The 24,555-nt window shown below is 49.0% G+C and overlaps 1 protein-coding gene across 2 annotated transcripts in view; it reads right to left on the reverse strand.

The window, feature by feature from the left end:
• The window catches only part of EPC1 (enhancer of polycomb 1), a 1,219,015-nt gene that overhangs the window by 208,955 nt on the left and 985,505 nt on the right, over positions 1-24,555 (reverse strand). For both annotated transcript variants that reach the window (XM_085631852.1, XM_085631851.1), the window contains exon 11: positions 16,537-16,655. In XM_085631852.1, the coding sequence (XP_085487978.1) occupies positions 16,537-16,655 (119 nt within the window). The remainder of the gene's footprint in view (positions 1-16,536; positions 16,656-24,555) is intronic.

Below are 24,555 nucleotides of genomic sequence, written 5' to 3' on the forward strand. Positions count from 1 at the left end.
TATTTCGCTAACCCTCCTCACAGATGTGAGAGCTAGTAGGAGTGCAACCTTCGAGGTGAGAAACCTGAGCTCTGCTTTGTGAATTGGTTCAAACGGCTGTCTCATCAACTGTGCCAGGACTAAATTAAGCTTCCATTCCCAGAGGGGACGCACGCCCTGGGGGAAATGTGCGGAAGAGACCCCTCATGAATTGTTTTCAGAAGACTAGAGGCACAGAGAGAAGGAACTTAAGGAGACTTCCTAGAATGGGAAATTGCAGCCAGGTGAACCTTTACTGAAGTAACAACAAAAAAAGAAAAAAAGAAAGTGAGACCTGATTTCGTCAAAGAGCGGAGATACGGCCAAATCTGATCCAGAGGCGCTTGAAGCAGGTGAAGGTTGTTTTGTCACACCAGAAACAGAATCACTTCCACTTTAGGCAGTATGTCTTGATAGTGGATGGCTGCCAACTGTCTCCAGCAAAATGCAAACAAGTCAGAGATTTTGCTAGTGGGGAAAGATACTGAGTTGAGGAGTGTGAGCTGGTGGCCTCTGACTTTGGGTTGTGCACCCGCCCTTCGACAGGTGGTCAAAAATCTAGGTGTTTGGGTTGATTCTGCACCTAATTTCCAGACCCAAACTAAAAAAGCAGCTGGGACCTGTTTTGGACTCCTGCGCGGGCTCAAACCACTGCTGGGCTTCTTTGATCCCACAGTTTGCCAAGTCATCATTCAGGCCTCCTTTCTATCTAGGCTGGACTATGCTAGTTTTCTTTACCTGGGGGCTAATAAGGCTGAAATCCTACGTCTGCAAAGGGATCAAAATGCGGCTGCCAGAACCCTACTTGGCCTCCCAAGAACCTGCCCCATGACCAACGCCATCCGCAGGCTTAATTGGCTGCCAGTGGCGAAACGCATTCAGTTTAAGTCACTCTGCATTACCCACAAAATCATGAATTCCTTTTCCCCAGATACCCTGGCGAACCTGCTCTCACCCTACGCACCCACTCGCAATCTATGATCTTTGGGCCAGCATCTGGCGGTTGTTCCTCGGGTGAGGAAAGAGTGAGCAGGTGGACGCTCTTTCCACGTCCTGGCTGCGAAACTCTGGAACTTTCTACCGGTTCACAATCGTAGTAACAACCACACCTCATTTCGTAAAGCTATTAAAACTCATCTTTTCCCTATGCTATATGCCTTGCCTCTCTCTTTTCAGTCTCCTCCTATCATCTGCTACAATTAGCGCCGGGGTGCCCATTTGCTGGGGCAGCTGTGCGCTCTACTAAACCTAGAACATAACATAACAGTGCTATCCGCTTGTGGTTTGGCAATAACTTCCCTGCACTTCTGCAGGATATCCAGATCCCTAAATTCTAAGAACTCAGGAGCCATGCGTGCAAATGAAGAGATTGCAGGTCTGGATGATTCACTTGGCCCTTGTCCCTCGATCACAGAGATGGAGATGGCTGCAGGCAAATGGGCTTCGACACAGACAGAAGGAGCAGCTCTGGGAACCAATACTGTCTGGGCCACCGTAGGGCTATCAGTATCAGACAACAGCCTTCTTATTTCATCTTGGTTAATACCCTGGGAATTAACGGGATGGGGGGAAAATCGTAAGCATATATCCCTGACCATCACATTAACAGGGCATTCCCCCATGACCCTGGTAGAGGGAATCTGCTGGCATATTACTGGCCTTTGGCATTCTCCTTCGTCGCAAAGCGGTCCAATGCTGATTTGACCAACCTTCGAAATACCTTGTCAAGTTGGGACTGCTCAAGTTCCCACTTGTGACAACAGGTCTGAGTTCTGCTTAACGTGTCTGCCAGAGTTTTATACAAACCGCTGACATGCTCGGCCTTTGAAAAGATCCCATGCTGTGTTGTCCAATCCCATAACTCCTGCGCATCCTGAGATAGCGTAATGGAACTTGTTCCTCCCTGTTTGTTGACATAGTACATGGAGCCCGCTATTCTCTGCAAGAAAGCCTGAAGAGATTAGATGTACTGATGCTTCTGCGTAGAGGACCATTTGCCCTGAATTTGTAATTCTTGCAGGTGACCTCCCCAGCCCTCCATGGAGGCGTCTGTTATCAATATGGAGTCTGGGATAGTCTGGAGAAAAGAAAGGCCTTGTAGAAGATTTGGTGCATGGAATCACCATTGCAGTGCGTTCACCATTTGTGATGTGATCTGAATTATGCATTTGAAGGATTCTGAAGCCTGTTGCCATCGCTTTTGTAGCTCTTCTTGAAGAAGCCTCATCTTCAGTCTGGCTAGTGGCACCAGATTTGTTGCTGAAAAGCACATCCCCAGGAGCGACTTGTACATGCGCACAGAAACTGAACCTTTTTTTTATATGGTCTTGCAGATGTATATTTTGTGAGACAGAAACGCTTTGCATTGAATGGTGTCTATGGACACTCACAGAAAGGATATGACTTGAGTTGGATGGTACAAAGATTTCTCTTTGTTTATAGTGAGTTCCAACATCCTGAACATGTAAAGGGAGATGGTCGTAGCTCGACTTGCTACCTGCGCTGTTGGTATTTTGAGCAGCCAGTTGAGATACGTGAATACTTAAAGCCCCTGAGATCGCAGGGCTGTTGCTACGGGCGCCAGGCACTTGGTGACAATCCGTGGTGCTGATTTGAGCCCAAACAAAGTACTTTGAATTGGTAGTGGGTACAAGCCACTCTGAATCTTAAACATTTCCGATACTTCGGATGGCTTGGAATATGAAAATATACGTCTTCCATGTCTAGCGAAGTCATGAAATCTCCTTCATTTAAGCGACCTAGGATGTCGGAAAGCGTTACTATTCTGAATGTCTGTCTCTTGAGAAACTTGTTGAGATTCCATAGGTCCAGAATCGGTCTCCATTCTCCTGATTTATTTTTTATTTGGAAAAAAACAAGATTAAAAACCTTTTTCCTTTTGTGACTTTGGCACCTCCTCTAATGCTTCTTTGGCAAGCATGACCAAAGCTTCTTTTTGTAGAAAGTGAAGATGGGGGGGATGGGTACGGGACCCGTGGGTGGAGTAGTTGGAGGGTGATGAAGGAATTCTAGAGTGTAACCGTTGGTGACAAGGTCCAACACCCAGAGATAAATTGTTACTTTGCACCACTGGTGGACTTAGCTGGAAATCATCGCACATACAGAGTGGAAGGGGAGGGGGGCTGGTACCCTGACGTTATCATTTTTTCTGCCTGAATCACGACCTTGTTGAGGCCTTCGCTTGCGGCCTCCCTGGTGAGAGAAACAAGCTGTAGACGACTGACGGTATGATGGAGGATTATAAGATTGTCAATATTGTGACAGGTATGGCCGATACTGTTAAACCCTCTGGTAACCTCCCTTGTACGTGGCAAAACCTCACCCTCTAATACCTCTGAAAGGCACCCTTCTGTATTGTAGTGTGCCCAACGAGTTTGCAGTGTCCGTGTCATTTTTAATCGCCAACAGCGCCTCATCTATATGCTTACCGAAGAGGGACTCACCATCGAAAGTCATGTCCAAAACCTTAGTCTGCACCTCAGGTCTAAAGGTGCTTGTTTTCTGCCATCCGTGACGTCGGAGCACAGCAGCTCCTGCCAGTTGTCTAAAGCCAGTACTGGCCACGTCAAGGACACAGTCAATGCTTTCTGAAGCTGCACGCTCAACTTCCACTAGTATCTTACGTGCCTCTTGGCTCTTATCTTCTGGGATAAGGTCGATTAATCCTGCCATGTCAGACCACATTTGGTGGTCATAGCGGCCGATAATGGCTAGAGCATTTAGTGCCCTAATTGTCACAGCTGTCAAAGAAGGAAAATCTTTTCCTAAAATATCCATCCTACGCCCTTCCTTATTTGGAGGAGTAGTAATCGGAGTAGCAGGGTTTTTAGAGCGTCTTTGTACAGCCTGAGAAATGACCGAAACCAGCTTGGGATGCCCTTTGAGGCAAGATGGAGAGTCCTCCGAGCCCTATACTTCTTCTCAACACGGGGCAGCACCAGTGGTATGGACGCTGGTGTTTTCATTATCTTGATGCCGTCCTACCATATATGATCTATAATAGGTATGGAGCATAACAGTTTCCTCTTGTCTTCCTTCACTAGCTTTCACTCCTGAGGCACAGCCGGGAGCAGGGACTCGTGAGTTGCTAAATTGTTTTTAATGTTGTCACTGGTTGCACTTTGCCTTATTTTAACGAGGAGATAGACACCATCCCCGCCCAGCGCTTAGAACGCTGACGCGGGCCGGTGTTTTCACAAGGAGCGCACGTCATTGGCCGGACTGACAGGCACGCCTACTGCCAGCAGCCGCGCCCCCTACCTGTTAAATTCGCGCCAGAAACTGAGCGCAGCGTCACTAGCTTTCACTCCTGAGGCACAGCCGGGAGCAGGGACTCGTGAGTTGCTAAATTGTTTTTAATGTTGTCACTGGTTGCACTTTGCCTTATTTTAACGAGGAGATAGACACCATCCCCGCCCAGCGCTTAGAACGCTGACGCGGGCCGGTGTTTTCACAAGGAGCGCACGTCATTGGCCGGACTGACAGGCACGCCTACTGCCAGCAGCCGCGCCCCTTGCTCCTCCCCTCTACTTTCCTTTAAGGATGTGCCTTGGCCGGAAGCGCAGCGGACGAGCGCAGCGGGCGCGCCGCCTGCGCGCCGAAGGCGCGCTTAAGGCAAGCTCGTCTGCGCTCGTCCGCGCCGGGACCGGGCCCAGGGCCACCCCCCCTGCCCGAGCGACGATGGACCCCGGAGCTTATAGATACAGTAGGGAGGTACTGATGCTGCTAAACCCACTATCCGGCAGAGCCCACTGCCCACGTCTACTCCCTAACTTGAAGTATCAAGATAACAAACCCTGCCCAAAATGCTCTGGCCATTTGCCACAGATTATACCCATCCCTGTAAAATCACTATCGTTTACAGGTCAGACCTCAGGCGCCAGATCTTCCCCCCAGAAGCATATGGAAAACAGGAACGCCATCAAGGGGAAATTAAATAGTGGATTACTAAATGTTAGATCCCTTCCGAAACATGCAACAGAAATACAACTGCTTATTGAGTCCAATAACCTGGACATCCTATTTGTCACCGAGACATGGACTAGGATGGGGGCAGATTTTGAATTAGGGCCGGCATGTCCAGGAGGATACAAGATCGTACACAAACCCAGGACCTCGGGACGAGGGGGAGGATTAGGAGTTATTTTTAGGGAAGATCTAAATGTTGTTACCTTGTGTATCGATGATGTCTCATGTGCTGAAATCCTCGGGATATCGATCAGAAATGACTCTGAACATTGCATCACTGGCCTAATCTGTTATAGAGCGCCGGGCCATTTTAGTGCAATACAACAACAGGAACTGATTACTGTGTTTGACAACATGGCATTATCACACAGCAGGTTATTGATATTGGGAGATTTTAATTTAGGGGACAATGACCAATCGCACCCAGCCTTACACAGTATTACACAATCCTGCAACAACTTGGGCCTGAAACAATGGATAACCACCCCTACACACAGGCATGGGAACATACTGGACCTAATATTTGCTGATGAGGATCTCGTCACCGTGGGAATAATTTTACCAGTAGACTGGTCTGACCACCACCTTATAAACTTTAACATCTACACGTGGTTTAACACAGAATCAACAAACTCACAGACCAGGTCCTTTATTAGCCGCGACTGGAAGGGCCTGCTAAAAAGGAAAGAGGAAGGGAAGTCTGATTTCAGTCTAGTTGGTACTTCGATTGTTCCGGAGAATGATATCACTACCAATTACCACTCACTATGCCAAGAGATAACCAGGCAACTTAATGCTATTGCTCCATTGAAAGTTATCAGAAAAAGAGGGAAACCCTCTGCACCCTGGTACACCGATAATCTGAGAGAACTGAAAACTATCTGCAAAAAGGCAGAGAGGCGCTGGAGAATGAACTATTCAGAACAGGAGAAGCTGGCCTGGAGGCAGACAATAGGGCACTACAAGAAGGAAATTAATATCGCCAAAGCTAACTACTTTGCAGACTTAATTATTAACAGCTCCAACAAATCCCGTGACACCTTTAGATTGGTTAAAGAGCTGTCTCACCCTGAATGTGCCAACAGTCAAATTAGACCATCACAAGAGCTATGCGATGGCCTAGCTTCCTTTTTCCAGGAAAAAGTCGCAAAGATAATCGAGAATATGAAGGATACCTCCTCCCCTCGATTGCAGGGCTGCAGCGAGAATAAGGTAGGAAATTTAAGATCCTTCACTCCAAGGATAACCCTGGAGAATTTCGATACCCCGACGGAATCAGAATTCGTGAAGACAGCCCTCAGTACAACTTCGGGATCTCCGCTGGACCCCCTCCCGCACAAAATATTAAAGGAATTTGGGAATGAGTTTTTTCCAGTACTTCGACGGTTGTGTATACAGTCCTTTGATACAGGTATTGTGCCAGGGGACTGGAAATTAGCAGTCGTCACTCCCCTGCTGAAAAAATCTAACCTCGACCCAAGCTGCCATAAAAATTACCGACCCATATCACTCTTGCCTTATCCAATTAAGATCATGGAACGGCTGGTCAGCAGAGGTCTGGCCCTGTTCCTGGAAACCAATAACATCTTGGAGGAAGAGCAATTCGGCTTTAGACCAGCACACGGGACTGAGTCAGCTCTGCTGACGGTGCTGGACGATCTAAGAATGAGGGCGGACAGGGGAGAGTCAGCAACTCTTATTCTGCTCGACCTGTCCGCCGCTTTCGATACGGTAAACCATGACATCCTACTGACCAGACTGCAAAACATCGGAGTCGGAGGAGCGGCGCTTGGCTGGTTCCACTCCTATCTGTCAGACAGACAGCAGGCAGTAGCAATTCCTCCGTACCAGTCGGAATTTGCTCCTGTACCTTTCGGGGTCCCACAAGGGTCCGCAATAAGCCCAATACTCTTCAATATTTATATGCAACCTCTGCTGGGCATCATCAAGACTTATGGTATCAGCGTGATCAACTATGCGGATGACACGCAGTTGATGATTTCCCTTGATGGTACTCAGGCAGACTCACTCGAATCCTTCCACTCCTGTCTGCGGGAAATGACATCATGGCTCAAACAGAACTCTTTGCAATTCAACAGTGAAAAAACCGAAATAATGCATTGCAAAGTTGGCAGAGTCACCAGAAGTCTACCCTCAGACTTCTGGCCTCTGGAGCCTAGGGAGTCATTAACCCCGGTAAAGGCAGTAAGGAACCTTGGAGTGAGTTTCAACGAGAATCTGAGTCTCGAGACCAATGTCAACAAGCAGGTAGGCAGCTGCTTCGCTCTATTAAGAGGGCTGCGTAAATTGTTGCCTCTTCTACCAATACAGGTCAGAGCCACTGTAGTAAGAAGCACTATTCTCAGCCGCCTAGATTATTGCAACTCCCTATTATTGGAGTCTCCTGCCTACTTGATCTCTAGACTTCAGACTATTCAGGCAGCCGCGGCCAAACTGACTCTCTCTCGAGGGCGAAGAGCCTCCACTGCCATTGCCTTGGCGGACCTCCACTGGCTTCCTATACGCCAGAGAATTCTGTTTAAATCCCTATGCACTGTCTTTAGAGCAGTACACGGGATGGGCCCTCGTCCACTTCAACACAAATTTAAGTGGTATGAACCCACTCGGTCTCTTCGATCATCCTCTTCCAGACTTATTGACACCCCCAGGTTCAGGAAAGTCACCTGTGGTGGGAGAGCCTTCAGCATAGCGGCAGCACATCTGTGGAACAGCCTACCTATCGACATCAGGAAAACAGATGAACTGATGGCCTTCCGAAAAAAGGTGAAAACCTGGCTCTTTCCCAGAACCTAATTGTTTCAGACTCATTAGACTCCCCTCCTTGCTCTCCCTGTTGCACAAAGTTTTAGCTATTGTACACAGCGCCAGGATGCCCGTAGGGTTACAGAGCGCTCTATAAATGCCATAAATAAATAAATAAATAAATAAATAAATAAATAAATTCCTTCAAGTCATATAAGAAGCTTTCAGTCTGTTTTACTGCAATAGGCAGATAAAACCTGTTGGTTGCCCTCTGCATTAGGTTATGAAATCCTCGGATAAATTCCGGAGGAGAGTCTGATGGAAGGTGCGGAAGAGGAGAGGGAGTTGGAATAATATAGTCATCCCACGGGTCAGGAGCAGAGACTGGATCTGGCAGCTCACCTTCCTCTCTATCCTCTTCTGAGGAGGAAGTGTATTGTGCTCCAGGGACCGCAGTTCCGGGGTCCTGAATATTCACAGGTGTGCTAGGCGGTTGAGTGGCTGGTATACCTGTAGGATTTACTCAAGTTACCAGCATGTCTGGTTGATTCTGTTGTGGCGGAAACCTCTGTCGGTAATCCGCCAACATGGCCTGCAGCTCTTGTGTCAATGATGGTGGCAGATGGGCCATGTCCCTGGGGCATGGCTCTGGTTGAAAGCTATACTGGTAACTTTGACGCAGAGCCATATACCCCTGCTGGTAGTATTGCGTCTCATCATGATAGTCCTCATCCTCGTCATCCACATCATCTTGACACTTTACGTGCAGCTCAGATGGGCTGTGAGCCACCCCAGAAAGACCATCATCATCATCATTATCTTCATCCGCTTCTACATAACCTTTTTTTTTTTTTTTTTTATAAATCGGTTTATTAGGTAAGTTAAAGTACATTTCACAGTCATCAGTGAGCAGCATACAGAAGAACAGAACTTTAGAACAACAGTACAGTTCCGGACAGAGTCATAAATCACAGTGTGCACTTTGGAAACACGGCGTGTGCCCCGCTGCGGGCCCGCCACAATAACAACAGCACAACATTACCCCTTTAAATAGACGTGACATAACCGCATTCATTCAGCAGCAGCCAGCGTTATCTCAGCAAGGAAGTGTCTGAGCGGCCCCCAAATATCTTTCGGTTGGGATGAGGCAGGCAACTCCTCTGCATACAATTCCAAGTTTTCCCTGCAATATACCATGTCTGACAGCCACTTACTTAATGTTGGTTTGGCCACACCGTCCCACGTAAACAGAGTGCGCCGTTTAGCCAGCAGAAGAGCGATCCTCACAAATCTGCCCACCACGCCCTTCAGCTGAGGTACATGAGCCAACAGACACACCGCAGGCACACATGGAAGTAAAGTCCCCGTCATTTTATGAATGTGAGTCAGCACCTCTCCCCAATACTCAAACACTGGCCCGCAGCTCCAAGCGAGGTGTAGAAAATCCGCATCTACCTGTCCACATCGTCTACACTGAGCCGATTCCCTCAACCCCATTCTATGCAGTCGGGCCGGGGTGTAATATACTTGATGCAAGAATTTAAAGTGGATAATTCGCAGGTTGCCATTGGGGGTAAGGCGGCCCGTCAGCTGACAAATCCGCTCCCAATCCGCCTCTGTGAGCTGGGGATCTAGAATAGCATTCCATTTGGCGAGACTAGTATCAGGGCCGCTAACCGTTTCCTCCTGTACAGCTCTGTACAATTTAGTAAGTAGTTTCTTCTTAGACGGAGCTACCAATAGCAATTGCAGTGCCTTGAGTGTGGGGGGCTCCGCTGGGAAACAGGGGTAGTGAGCCTTCATGGCCTTTTTGAGACGGTGACATGTATACACAAACAGAGGCGTGGGGTTTTGTATGTAGGATAGATCATTCTGCTCTAGATAGTGTCCCTGCGGGTACAAGTCTTGCATATGAGTGATACCAGCTTCTTTAAGCGATGTTAGAGGACCCGCCTCTCGTGTGACCGACAAAGCAGCGTGGTGTGCCAATGGCAGGGCCGGCGCATATAGCGGCAGCCTTTGCGTCCTACGGCCTATCGCCTGCCAGGCCGCAATTGTCATGTCCAGTGTGTTAATCTCAGCGCGTGGCGTGTGTCGGGCAGTGTGTGTGAGCATACCTCGAAGCGGGGTGGGATGGGCGTCCCCATCCTCCACCGCCACATGCGGAATAAAGTTATGTGGTCCATACCAATAGTACGCGTATTGCGCCTGTGCGCAGAGAACATACACGTAGAAGTCTGGCGCCGCGAATCCCCCTCTGTCGTACGACAAGGTCAGTGTTTTCCAGCTAATTCTAGGGTGTCGTCCCCCCCAAATCAAGCGCAGTAGTTGGGCACGCAGCAGTGTGAAGAATTGCTGAGTCAGTTTAATCGGTATATTGCAATATAAGTATACAAAGCGCGGAAGGACAACCATTTTTATCACAGCGATGTGGTCTGCCAGGGACAAGGGGAGACGCAGCCAACCGTCCACCTGCCGCACCAGCACGTCATAAGCTCTACCGTAATTTTCCCTGATCACTACCTCGGGATCACGATGGACCCACACTCCGAGATATTTTACTGGGTCTGATGACCAAATCAGAGGGTATTCCAGGTGAGGCTGGGACGTAGTCGTCGTAAGAGGAATGACGACCGACTTGTCCCAGTTTATCGTGAGCCCCGAATACAGACCAAATTTAATGTATTCCCGGAGGACAGGGGCTAAGTGTGTCTGGGGATGCCTGATGAACAAGACCATATCATCCGCGTACAGCGATATTCCAACTGGCCGGTGGTTAAAGTTGAGGGCAGACGCCCTTTGGCATTGCCGAATCTTACAAGCCAGCGGTTCAAGAACAAGAGCGAACAGCGGGCACCCCTGCCTCGTACCCCTCGCAATGCGGAACGGCCCAGACGTGTGGTTACCCACGCGCACCACCGCCGATATGTCCGTGTACAAAAGCCGAATCCACTGCAGCATGACCTCTGGGAAACCCATCTTACGTAGTATGTAAAACATATAGTACCATTCAACTGAGTCAAAGGCTTTAGCCGCGTCTAGCATGACAGCAGCCGCCGGCAACTCAGGATTAAGGATATGGAACATGGAGAAAATAGTCCGCAGATTGTGAGAGGTGGATCGCTCCGGTATAAACCCGGATTGATCGGGGAGCACTAGCCGGGTCATTAGCGGCTGCAGTTTTGTGGCCAGAATTTTAGCAAATATTTTTGCGTCCAGATTAATCAGCGATAGGGGACGATAGGAGTCGCAGCTGGAGGGCGGCTTATCCTTTTTAAGGAGAGTAATGATCATGGCTTGGCGCAGAGACGGAGGTAATACGCCAACCTCATGCGCCTCAGCGTAGAGTTCCAGTAGATGCGGGCACGTAGGTCGACGTAAGTCTTGTAGAATTCGGCCGACAGGCCGTCAGGCCCGGGAGCCTTTTTGTTGGGAAGAGAAAGAATAGCTTCTCGGACATCCTGTACATCTATTGGCAGTGATAGATATTCCCGGTGGGAGTCGCAGAGCCACGCACATGCTATGTCCGACAAGTAGTCCGCCAGAGCCGATCCGTCCACCTCCCCCTGCGTCGTGTAAAGTGTCTGATAACAATCCTTAAATTGGTCTACAATGGCCTGCGGCGTGAAATGCTCCATCCCTGCAGCATCCACAATTTTGTCTATTTGTTGATGATGCGCACAAAATTGTATTTTAGCGGCCAGATTTCTGCCAGGTCACCCACCCTCTCCGTATGCCCTAGCCACATGTCGCTTCCCCTTGTATTTGACTTCCGTGTCCGCCCATTTGTCATATTCCGCAAGCAGCTCCTGTATACGCGCCAACGTGGCAGTAGACGGCGCCGCGGCATAGTCCCTCTCCAACCCAGCAAGAGCAGTCTCAATTTTAGCAAGTTGCCCCCGTATGTCCTTCAGAATGCCCGCGGTGGTGCCAATGCAGACCCCCCGGATCGTCACTTTGAACGCCTCCCAGAGAGACGCCTGGCTAGCCACGGAGCCTGTGTTTTCAGCAAAATAGTTGACTATGGCCTCCCTAATAGTATCTGCGTATATCGGGTCCCGCAGTGCCTCCGCGCGAAAGCGCCATGTGAAGGGGCGGTGGGGGCATGCCGGAATCCGCAGGTGCAGATAGACAGGGTTGTGATCTGACAGTGTGCGTGGTAGGTTGCGGACATCGAGCACCCATCTGTTAGTCTCCTCTCCCAATAACCAATAGTCCAGTCGGGACCAGCTATTGTGTGCCGGTGTGATGTGCGTGCCTAGGCATGTCCGTTCATTCCTCAACCGCCAAACATCCACTAGCCCCCACTCCCCCATGGCCTCCCGAACACACTGAGCCACTCGAAGAGTGCGAGCACCCGTCGGGTTTGATTTATCAACCTGTGGATTGAGGTGTGTGTTGAGGTCTCCCCCCCAGAGTATCGCAGCATCCGGCCAGGAGCGCACCGCAGCAAGCATCTGTGCAAAAGGGGAGGGATCATCCACCACAGGGCCATACATATTGAGAATCGTAACGTAGGTCATGCCTAGTTTGCCCTGTACCGCCGCCCAGCGCCCTTCTGAGTCAGTAGACGTACGCACAGGTTGGAAAGGGACACCTTTTTTGATCAGTATGACCACCCCTCTCGCATAAGCTGAGTACGAGGAAGCCAGCCGAAACCCCGCCCACCTACACGCCATCGCGGCCTCTGTGTGTTTAGTGAGGTGCGTCTCTTGCAGCAACGCCACCTGGACGTTGTGCCTATCTAAGTAGTGTAGGACTTGTCTGATTTTCTTTGGGGTGTTAAGGCCGCGGACATTCCAGGTTAAGCATCTGTAGTCTTCACCCATTGTCTCCAAGCAGGGGTCTTACTGCAATCCCAGCTATCATTTCCCACACCGCATTACCACTCGTACCTCGCGTCATCATCCATGCCCACGCTCCAGGTTCGCATTCCTCTTGCATCCGGAACTGTATGAAACCCCCGCCCACCACCCACTTCAGCAGCGCAACTTTGCCAAAGATAATCCCTGCCCCTGCACAACACAACATAAAAACAAAACCAAAAACAATCCCATTGCACAACGGTGTGAAAGAAAAGTGGGGAGCACCCATTGGGGGAGCGTAGCGGCCGCTAACACCTCCCAGTCTTTTGGGGAGGGGGCCGCCGTTCTGTGTCTAATGCTCCCAGTGATTAGCCCACCACCCGGGGCGCCATAGGTCTGCCCAGCGTGCGGCCCAGAGTCCCCAGGCGCAGTACAACAGCAGCGCCACGTTTGCGGCAGTCCACGAGACCCAGTAACACAACTCGCACCATGTCAGCCAAGGGCTGATAGTACATGCAGGTGACACCTAGCAGGCCCTCGAGTCAGCCACGGCCACATGTCTCAACAACAGTACATGCAATAGTCTACAGGGAGTCACAGGTGAGACAGCACGAGTGCCACACAGCAGTGTAGCAAACAGCAGATAGAAGGCAGCTGACATGCGGCCCATGGCATCCACATAGTGTGCAAGCCGATTAGGTCTCAACGCGGTCCCGGCATCCGAAAGGTGAAACCTCAGTCAATCATCAATCTCAGAGGTAGGAGCAGAGTGCTGTTGCCTTTTCCTCAATGATTTAGCATAGTCCATAGCCGACTTTGGGCTAGTGAATATTTTAGCTGCTTAATCAGTGCCTATACGGAGGCGCGCCGGATACAGCATCGCATAAGGGACATGATCTTTCATGAGCAGTTTTTTAACCCCTAAGAATTCTTTACGGGCCGACTGGACTGCGGCAGTGAAGTCAGGGAAAAAGGAAAGGACATTGCCTTGGTAGTTGATCGTGCCTTTCTGGCGGGTGATACGGAGCAGTGTGTCTCTGTCCCTGAAGTTCAACAGACTAGCTATGATGGGGCGCGGTGGAGCGCCCGGCGGCGGACGCGCATTGAGGGATCTGTGGGCGCGCTCAACGGCAAACATGGCTGAAAGATTCGTGGGCTCACAGACGTCCCGAATCATGGTTTCGATGTAATCCTCAAACCTGCCCACATTTGTAGATTCCGGCAGACCCAAAATCCGTACGTTGTTGCGCCGAGAACGCGCCTCAATATCCTCGTTCTTGGCCTGTATCACTGCCAGCAGCTTCGCCATGTCCGTGGTCTTGTCAGAAACCTGTCTGAGGCCATCCTCGTTATCCGAGATGCGCTGTTCCGCCTCGCCCAAGCGCACCCCCTGCCTGTCCAACTTGGCGGAAATGGAGTCCATGCGACCACTGAGGGCCTCTATCTTGCCATCTATGGACTGCAGGCTGTCCTGAATTGCCGACAGCGTTTTCTCCAAGGCAGTGGGGGCCGGCGTGGCAGACTCCAACTCCGAGTCCGAAGTCAGCGAGTGCGTCGGCTTGCTTCCCTTGCGCGTCTCAAACGCGCCCGCCGAGCCACCACTCTTCTCCTCTGCCGGCGCGCACAATGTCGGGCAGCTCCAGAGTCGGCCCCGCTTCCACCGCTCCTCTCCTCAGTCGTCTACTGCACAGGCACCAGACAGGCGGCTCGAGAGGGTCTCAGCGCGATGTCGCTCCACGCCGCCTCGCTCACTCCACACCCCGCAGGCGTCCCAACATGGCGGTCTCGCCAGGCGCCGCACCACAGGCACGGCCACAGAGCACGGAGCCGCACCGGAGCGATATCCCCAGCAAGCGCCCGATCCGGGGGGCTCGATCCTTCACTCTTGCGCTCGTTGGCGGGCAGTTAGGGAGCAGGATATTGCAGGATGTTGGCGGCGGCCGGCGGAGCAACACTACCGTGCGGCCATCTTGCCTCGCGTCAAGCCACGCCCCCTTCCACATAACCTTCCAGCAGATGTGACAGAAGCAAGGGCGAACCCTTGCTATACTCTTGCATGGATTGGCGCAGGAACATCTTGGTTACTCTGGTGGCTTGAGTAATCCTCGTCGACGGTGGCGTAGACGGTGCAGAAATCATAAGAACAGGAAATCCCATCGTAGACAGTGTCGTCATTGACAGTATCCTTATCGATGGTATCTTTGTCGATGTCGTCGTCGGAACACTCGTCGACAAATCGGTCGTCGTCTGGATCTTCGCTGACAGCATCTTAGTCGATGAAGGAGCGTCAATGGTCCAAGATGATGATGGGGTCCTCATCGTCGATGCAGAGACTCCATTAGATAGTATAGGAGCCTGGATCGCCGTCGTCGTCAAAGTTGCCGTCAATGACAGCGTAGTCGATGTAACACAGAATGTCGCCGACGAGAGAGGAAGCGTCGTCGCCAATTAATTTTTGAGGGTTTTCTTACTCACAGGAACTGATGAGGAGGCGCCAGGACGATCTCCTTCCTTCCTGACAGGCGTAGAAGGCACAGATAATGCCAGCTCAGAGGAGTGTTTGAAGTTTTGGAGTCCTGGGAAGGCTTATGATGCTTTCTTCCTTCACCTGAGGAACTGTCCTTCGATCTGACCCTCTTATGGGATGTAGAGGCTCTGTCATCTTCCTCGTCAGAAGAATGCAACTGGTGTTTAGTGGTCTGAAGCGACAATAACAACGTTCCCTCTCTGTCCTTGAGGGTTTTATTTGAGAAGGTGCGGCAGATCTTACATTCTCTCACTTCATGCCTTAGGTAAAGGCAATAAATATACTCCTTATGTGGATCATCCACATGGACTCTTTCCTTGCCACAGGTTTTACATGGGCGGAAAAGGCCTTTTCTGCCTGAAATGATGTCATAATTTGAGAAAGTTGAAGAGAAAAACTAAGTAGCACTCAGGGAGACTCCCTTCCACACAATGTGCGGTGAAAATCTGAAGAGAATTTCTTCTGCTGGGAGTGTTCTAGAGGGTACTAACAGCCGATTAGCTGGATTCCAACATTTAGTCCTTTTTAAAAGGACTAAATAGACATAGATAGGCAACTGTTTAGATGGCCTTGGGCCTTTATAGCCTATTAAGTTTTTAAAGCACTGCTTGAATATTTTACCGTGGGACTCCCATCTCGACGACGGGGAATTATTCAGGCATGTGAATCTATGAAAGATACCCATATACTGGATAATCTATGTGGGTCAGAAGTAGTCTTTTTCCTTTCACAGGAGGGGCACTTCACAAAAAGTGAGGGTGGTTTAGAAGACAAACACTCCTGATGGTGTTAAAAATTAAGAACGATGTTAAATTCTTCAAAAGACTTCGAGTGAAGTAGGAAATGGTAACTTTCTGAAGAAAAAACTCTCAGAAAGAAAGATTGGTTTATGAAACTGAAGTGTTCTGAGATTAAGTCAGCACGAGCTGGTAAAAAGAACATTGGGCTTGGAGGAAAACTGCCTGTACAGTGCATGCTGGGAAAATGGAGCTGCTGGGTCTCTTAAAGCGAAGGTCCATTTTGAGTGCAGGTAATGTACTTGAGGACCTGACAGACACCATTCGCTTCATTTTTTCTCTACAGTTACAGCGGGGGATTTAGGTGATCTTACATTATAGTACACATTTTGAATACTACCATGTGGTTGAGAGTTATAATGGATATCATATTATTATAGTCTTTTATGTAGAAAAAATGCAGTTAAAGTTGGCCTGTCACAGACTTATGAAGGGCTCACCAGACTGTTCAACATTAGGTGGCTACCTCCAACATCAGTTATTATGTACAAGTGTTCCGGTTACCCCGCTCACAGCTGGGAATATTCAATGTTCAGTGAGAATCCTACGATGCAGAACCTGAAGTAATCCAATTCTAAGTGACGGAAACAGACGGTTAAGATCAAGGCACAAGATTAGCCTAAATAAAATCACTCACCTGTGAATGCTTTGCTGTGATGTTGCAATTTGCTTGCTGCAGATGAATTTGGCCAAGCTGGTGCTTCTGCATTAATGCCAGTTGCAGTAAGTGTTGCTGGTACTGTTCAATTGTAAATGCTACATAAAAGTACATAAAAAGATAAAATGATTGCAGGATGAGTTACTTGTTCTTTTTTTGTCAAGCTTGACAAGATTATTCTAGCCTTTTATTGAACTCATTAAAGGTAAAAACAAAAGAAAGCAGCAGACTCATTCATTAAAACAAATATGTTCTATGTAAAAAAAACAAAATAACTAAGGAAACCTTATCTTTGGTAAATTTATATCAGATTACTATGCATCTTCTTACCAGTTCCTAACGTGAATCATTTGAAATGTCAGATTGGACTTGGAAATAATCCTCATAAGTAGCTTTCACGGGCATCAGAAGTTGCTTGCCTTTGCTGCCAGTCCACAAAGCTTCAGTTATCATGAACACCCAATAATCAGTCACAAGCACTGGTGACATCTGCTAAGTTTTTCCACATCCTATCAGTGTCAAAGTTGAAGACAATGGACCAAGTAACAGCTAAAAGTTCCCACCAGTCAGAAGTGGAGCAGTTAGAGGACGAGAAGGAATCTGAGGGAAGATGCATAGCCATCAGTAATATAAGTTACTTACCTTTGGTAATGCTCTTTCTAGTGGATATTCTTTCTAACAAATTCCTCACCTTTAAAATATTCCCTAGCGCAAGACTGAATCTGGAGATTTTTTTTCCATGCACCAGTAATTGGCAACTTATTGGGCTGCAGTGACTTTCCACTGCCCTTGAAGTGATGGGCAGACCCACATTAAAGTGCTGGTTCTGCACGCTGATGTTAGTTTCTTGACGTTCTCCTTCTCTGCCCGCCGAAGCGGATCACTTCAAACAAATTGCAGGTGACAGTGTGCCAAAATATAACTTTGATGTACATAAGTCAATTACCCAGAACAAGGAGGTGGACGGGTTGGTGAGGAATCTGCAGTTAAAAACAGTACCTACACAAAAGAGCATTACCAAAGGTAAGTGGCTTTTTCATTTTACATATACTTCTAATTAACGGTAGATTTCTCATTTATAGAAAAGATAACACAGAAGTAGTTAATCAAAAGTGTATGGTCTGAGGAGTGAATGCTCAGATTAGGAAGTCTTGCAGGACTGAGTGGGCAACATGGCATGCCCGTTAGATCTGGCTGTCAAGGCAGAAGTGTTTTGTGAAAGTATGCACTGATGCCTACATTACAGTCTGGTCTGGTAGGTATCTAGAAGAGGCATCCAGTTGCTAACGCCATAAAGGCAGCCTTAGGTCCAGTGGAATAAGCCAGCAGGTTTTTGTGGGGGTTCTTTAGCCAGAGCTTATCAGCTTTTAATGCTGAGGACTATCCACCTGGTCAGAGTCCTCTTTTAAACTGCCTCACCTTTGATGGTCACAGTGAGCCCCACAAAGAGTTGATAATCTACATGATAGCCTCTCATACAGTCATTGTAGAAGCTCAAAGCTCTCTTGGGTCAAGCAGATGAAGCCTCTTCTCTTTTTGTGGTGGAGGGAAAAATTTCACCAAGTCAATCAACTGACTGACAAGGAAGGGCAATATCACCTTTGGCAGGATGGATGACTAGGTCCACGGCACCATTTTGCCTGGAAAGTAAGTGGTGCAGAGAGGTTGCATGGAGATCCCCCGTAGATCATTTACTTGGAGTGCCGAATTGACAGTGATACCTATGTCGTTCATGATCATCAGAAGCCCTAGCAAGCAACTGTGCACACGCTCGAATGTTATGCAATTAAGGAATGTCAGGATTGGATTTAGGTTCCACTGAGGCTTGATGAATGATGAGTATGTTGCAACCATGAGGACTTTTAGTGCAAAATAAGTCCTTGGGTCAAAAACTGATGAGATGATGCATTTTGCACTAAAGAACGAGTACTTACCTTTAGTAACACTTTTTCTGGTGGATACAGTTTCTGCCTGTGGATTTCTCACCTTCTAAATATACCCCATGCACAGCATTACACTGAAACCTTTCTACACAGATCACCCACGCCGACGAGAACGTCATACCATGGCTATGTACGCGACTCCACTGACGTCAGATTCCCCCCATTTTTTCCGTGCCTTTGAGGCGAACGGGTATACCAACAACATTTCCCATAAGCATATTGTAGGAGAGTAGGGTCTGCTTTCTATGTTCACCCCCACTTTTTGCTTTTGCTTTACTGGTTTTCGACTTAGAGGTGGCTGTGGGCCTGCTAATCAGACCCACAGCCCTGCTGTTCTCTCTCTAAATTACTACTATGTACTTTAGGTGCATAACCCATTTGGATAGGATCACCTTATTGGCCCCTGTACAGTGTACCCTAGGTACCCAGGGCATAGGTGTACCCTAGGCCTACCAGGGGCTGCAGCATGTATTATGCCACCCCTGGCCTGGCCTTCCATTTTGACACAACTGGCTGATCACTCAGCTGGGGCAAGGTCGTGTAATCACCCCTTGCTTAGGTGTAGTATTCCTATACCTAACTTACATATAGACACATGTGTACCTATCAGTCACTCCTATGGCAGGCCTTGACAATCCTGGAGGCAGAGTGCTTGGTAACATGTGAGATGGTGCTCTAGCATGAGCTGAGCCTGTCTGCAGCTTTCGGAACCTTGTCCTTATAGCTGTTCTATGATATAGCCTACCATATACTCTTAAAGTGCCTTATAATCTTAGACGGTTATGGTAACTATGGTTTGGCTTTATCGAAACATGTCGTGTAAGGTGTCTAACACTGTGGAATAATACCCCCATGCCATTTCTGGACATGAGAATATTATTCCCCCCTTCTAGAGGGAAAGACATGTTAAAATCATACTTCAACTGTTAGCCTCTGACCAAAGCCTCAGCATCACAAAATGGATGCTGCTGCCACGACACAAGTCTGACCTCCTGCAGCTGGGAGTGATCCCAGCCAGGGAGGCCTGGACAATAGGTTTCCTGCTTGGGGAGGTGCTAGCACCTCCCCAGACAGCCTTTAGTGTATTGGGGCAGGGTGGGCTGAAAGGAATGAGACATGCCTGGGGCACACAAGGTGTTCCTTGCATAGTCCAGTTCAAACCGGCGCTGGGGCACTCCAGCCCCAGCTCTGGCGCGAAACTGGACAAAGGGAAGTGGGTGTAACCACCCCCTCCCAGGTCCCACCCATAAGGCGTGACCTAGCAGGTATCCCAGCCCTCCAGATTAGTATAAGAGTGGGAGTTGGGCCTCAAGACTTTAGATTATCCTGAACCTGCAAAACTGAACAGAAACTCTGGACCTTCGACATTCGACGAAAGAAGAAGACTGAAGAATCTCCCTTGTAGCCAAGGAGTGGCTACCCTGTGCAAACAGGCACCATCAAGAGACTACCCTTTGCTTTGCCCACGTTCTACGAGGAACCGACTGCAGAGCCTGACCAGAGCCTTGACTTCCAGACTTCTCCGACCCTGATCCACATCTACAGCAGAGCTGAGATCCGTGGAGGCGACGAGCGACGTGGGACCGGCTACCTGGAAAAAGTGGCTAGTAACTTAAAGCGCAGCTTCTGAGGTACCCTCGAAGTTGTGCACCGGGGATTGAGAAGCCCCAACCCCAAGCACCATCTGCACCGAAGATCAGCCCCCCACACTCCACGAGTCCTGCGTGGGGCCCTTCAGCATTTTCCTGCTTGCCGCGTCTGTCCGGTTGCTTGCCCGCTGGCTAGTGGCCTTTGTGACGACGCACCCTGAAATCTTCTGCGCTGGTTTGGCTCCTCCAGACTGGCTCCCGCTTCTCCGCAAAGAAGAAGCACCCCAGACCTTCCTGGTCTGCACCAGAAGCAAGTCCTCCGTTCTTCGTGGGTTCCGCTTGCCAAGGCTTGGTGAGTCCTAGTCCAACTTCGCCGCCGCCGACAGCAAGAGCCTTCGTGGGACAGCTCGCCTCCTGGTCCTGGTCGTCCTCGACGCTTCCTGGTCCTCCTGGCTGCAGCGACAAGCTTCACCTTCACCTGCAATCTTCACGACATCGCCTGGTTCCTTCCTGGTTCCACGTGGTCACTGGCTAGTGACCTTGACTCTGTCCCTTCTGCTTGCAGGTTTCTTCTCTTCTTGATCCCAGCCTTGGGATCCACCGGACACTCTTCACTGACTGCCTGTCAGCATCTTTCTTCAGGCATCCATAGGAGTCGACGACGAAAACGACGCATCTTCACCCCTATGCACCCGCAGCCTGTGGGCTAGGTAACTTGGGTACTCCGGTGCTCATCAGGATAGTGACTATCCTAGTGTCTAGTTTTCAAGTCTCAACTTCCTAGCTACTCCGGAAGTGTCCTAAATCTACCGTTTTCTAAACTGTACTATTGCTATTGACTTTTACGCATTACGCGTGAGTGTTTCCACTCTGCACACGAATCCCGTGGGCCTCCCACTTCCTAACTAACGCTAGTGTAGTGTAGCCCCAGCGATTCCCTAGGCCTAGGCCTATTCTATTTCCGTGACAGTGGTTCTTATACCACTTACTTAGTATATGGTTTGCGTGGCCCCTAGGGCCTAACTGTATTACTTACCTGTGTGACTTAATGTATGCTTAAATAAGACTGTGTTGTACTTACCTCTAATCTCATAAAGAGTGCTGAGGGTTTGACTAGAATAAATACACTTTATTTTATATATATATCTGTTGTGGTGTCCTTTCATTTGGTATTCAAGGGATTATATATGGTATCACAGCTGGCTTCACATGCCATTCAGAGTTTAGCCTAAGACTGCTCTTGTCCATGCTACCACTAGGATAGCTGGTCTATAAGGTTGACTTTACAACCAATCACCATAAGGGTATTTGGACTGATATAAGGTGTACACTAGAACTAGTGACATCATACATCAGGCCAACTTCTCACATTGGTGAGCAGCGGTTGGGATCTGAGCTTGCTGTTGTAATACCATTGTAATCTTGAGATACTAAATTGAAAGATCACACAGATATTGTCTAGGTACATATAACATAGATTATAATACTTAAGTCCTACTGGACTTTGTAGTTGTAGGTTGAAGGGAATAACACACCCTGACTACAACTACTAGAGAGGTTTAGTAGATACAACTAGTGTAGGTAGGTGCACACACCACACCCTCACTAGATCATGTCTCTGAGAGGAGATCAAGTAGATGCTCTCTCAGGAGGATCAGGTCTGCAAAAGACCCCCTCTAGATATGATACCTTAACATTCCAGGAGATGAGACACTTGTGTACCTGCAGAGGAATAAAACAGGGTGCAAACCCTACCCTCCTTCAGTTAAGACAACTCCTAGAGGAGTATGACATTCTTAGGGCATCTCAGGCAGGTACCCTAGGTACATAGGAGGGTCTACCCACCACAGAGGAGTCAGAGGAGACTTCAGATGAAGAGGTAGACAGCCAGGGCCAAGTAGGAAGACTTAGCCAGGCTAACCTAAGCTTACATGGGAGTTTGCATGGGGTCCCCCCTTACAGACCCCCAAGTAGGCTTACACAGAGAAGCAGGAGGGACAGATCCCCTTCAAGGGAATCCATCCACTCCCATGTCTCTAACATCTCTAATGCTTCCTCTCACAGGGGAATGACTTCCCCTGAGAGAAAGGAGCATGAAGCCAGAATGAGGGAAGCTAATCTGAGGATTCAGAGGGAAGAACTTGCCCTTGCCAAGGAGAAGCTTGCTCTGGCTAGAGAACAAAAGTTGAGTGGGTCAGAACCCACTGGTGGCAGCAATATCCCTAAGGATAGAGACAGGCACTATGATAATAGAAACCTGAGCAAGATTGTCCCTCCCTACAAGTGTGGGGATGACATCCACAAATGGATAACTGCTTTGGAGAGAGCTTGCAAAGTACAGCAGGTACCCCAAAGTCAGTGGGCAGCTATCTTGTGGCTCTCCTTCTCTGAGAAAGGCAGAGACAAGCTCCTCACAGTTAGTGATGAGGATGCAGATAATTACACTGTCCTGAAGAGTGCTCTGATTGATGGGTTTGGCCTAACCACTGAACAATACAGGTTGTTGTTCAGGGATACCCAGAAGACACAGACTCAGGACTGGACTGACTTTGTAGATTGTGCCACTAAGGCTCTGGAAGGCTGGCTAATGGGAAGTAAGGTTAAGGACTATACAGGATTGTATAATTTGATCATGAGAGAACAAATACTTAACAACTGTCAAAACCAGCTATTGCATCAACACCTGATTGATTCTGATCTGACTTCTCCCCAAGAATTGGGAAAGAAGGCAGATAGATGGGTCAGGACTAGAGTTAAGCAGAAAAACCAGAACCAGGGCGGTGATCAGAAAAAGGCAGACCAGAAGGGTAATGAGCAGAAACAAAAAGACCAGAAGTCTTCACCAGGCCCCCAAAAGGCTCAGGGGGAGGGTGGTCCCAAAAAGGATAAAAAGAAAGATGGCCAAAAGAAACCATGGTGCAACTATTGTAAGTCCAACTCACATTGGTTTAGTGAGTGCACCAAAAAGGATAAGCCCCCAGCCACCATTGCCCCTAAGGCAACTGTACCCCCTAGTTCAGCTGTAAGTGGTGGTTCCCAGCAAAAGGGTGTAGTAGGGTTAACCCTGGGAACTGAGGAGGATTCTGGCCTAGTCAGAGTACCTACTCAGGCTGTTCTGATCTGTGATGGGGACTTAGCTTTGTCCTCTACTGTAGGCCCCAGTAACCTGGGCAAGTACAGACAGACACCTTTTATCAACCAAAGAATGGCTCAGGCCTACAGGGACACTGGAGCTAGTGTCACAATGGTGACACCTGCTTTTGTGGACCCTGGACAGATCATACTAGGTGAGAATTACCTAGTGACCAACGCTAGCAATGCCACTACCTCCCATGGTGTGGCTATTGTTAACTTCTCCTGGGGAGGGGTAACTGGCCTCAAGAAAGTTGTTGTTAGTTCAGACCTTCCTGTAGAGTGTTTACTGGGCAATGATCTTGAAACTTCAGTTTGGTCTGAAGTGGAGTATAGGACCCATGCAGAAATGCTGGGGATAGATGCACATGTCCTTGCTGTGACCAGGTCATAGGCCAAAAAGTGCACCACTGAACAAGTGCTGGATCCTGAAACTATGGACCAGTCACAACCCAAGAGAAAGAGCAGTAGGGTTAAGGCTGTGCCTTCCCCCCTGCCTCAGGTGGTGGATCAGCCCTCCCAGGAGGATGATTCTGAGAGCCCTGAAGGAACTGTCCTAGAAGAACTTGAGCCTGATCAGGTTGAGTTTCTTGGGACAGGGGGACCTTCAAGGGCAGATCTGAGGCAGGCTCAATTAGACTGCCCCTCTCTTGAACCCCTCAGACAGCTGGCTGCTGCTGAGGCTGCAGGGAATGCTCAAGGTACCCATAGAGTGTATTGGGATGAAGGGCTACTGTATGCAGAGGCTAGAGACCCCAAGCCTGGTGCATCCAGGAGGTTGGTCATACCACTGAAGTTCAGAGGCTTCCTTCTAACCTTGGCCCATGATATTCCCCTTGCAGGACATCTAGGCCAGATAAGACTTGGGACAGGCTTGTCCCTCACTTTCACTGGCCCCATATGTCAGAAGATACTAAGGAGTTTTGTCGCTCCTGTGTCACCTGCCAAGCCAGTGGCAAATCAGGTGGCACCACAAAGGCCCCCCTCATACCACTACCTGTGGTGGGGGTCCCCTTTGAAAGAGTGGGCATAGATATTGTAGGACCAATGAACCCACAAACAGCATCTGGGCACAGATTCATACTGGTGATAGTGGACCATGCCACCAGGTACCCAGAAGCAATTCCCCTGAGGACCACAACAGCTCCTGTTGTGGCAAGGGCCCTGCTTGGAGTATTCTCCAGAGTGGGCTTTCCAAAGGAGGTCATTTCTGACAGAGGTACCAACTTCATGTCAGGATACTTGACTGCAATGTGGAAGGAGTGTGGTGTTAACTATAAGTTCACCACACCCTATCACCCACAGTGCAATGGGCTTGTTGAGAGATACAACAA

This window comes from Triturus cristatus, chromosome 10 (assembly GCF_964204655.1).
Source record: "Triturus cristatus chromosome 10, aTriCri1.1, whole genome shotgun sequence".
NCBI lineage: Eukaryota > Metazoa > Chordata > Amphibia > Caudata > Salamandridae > Triturus > Triturus cristatus.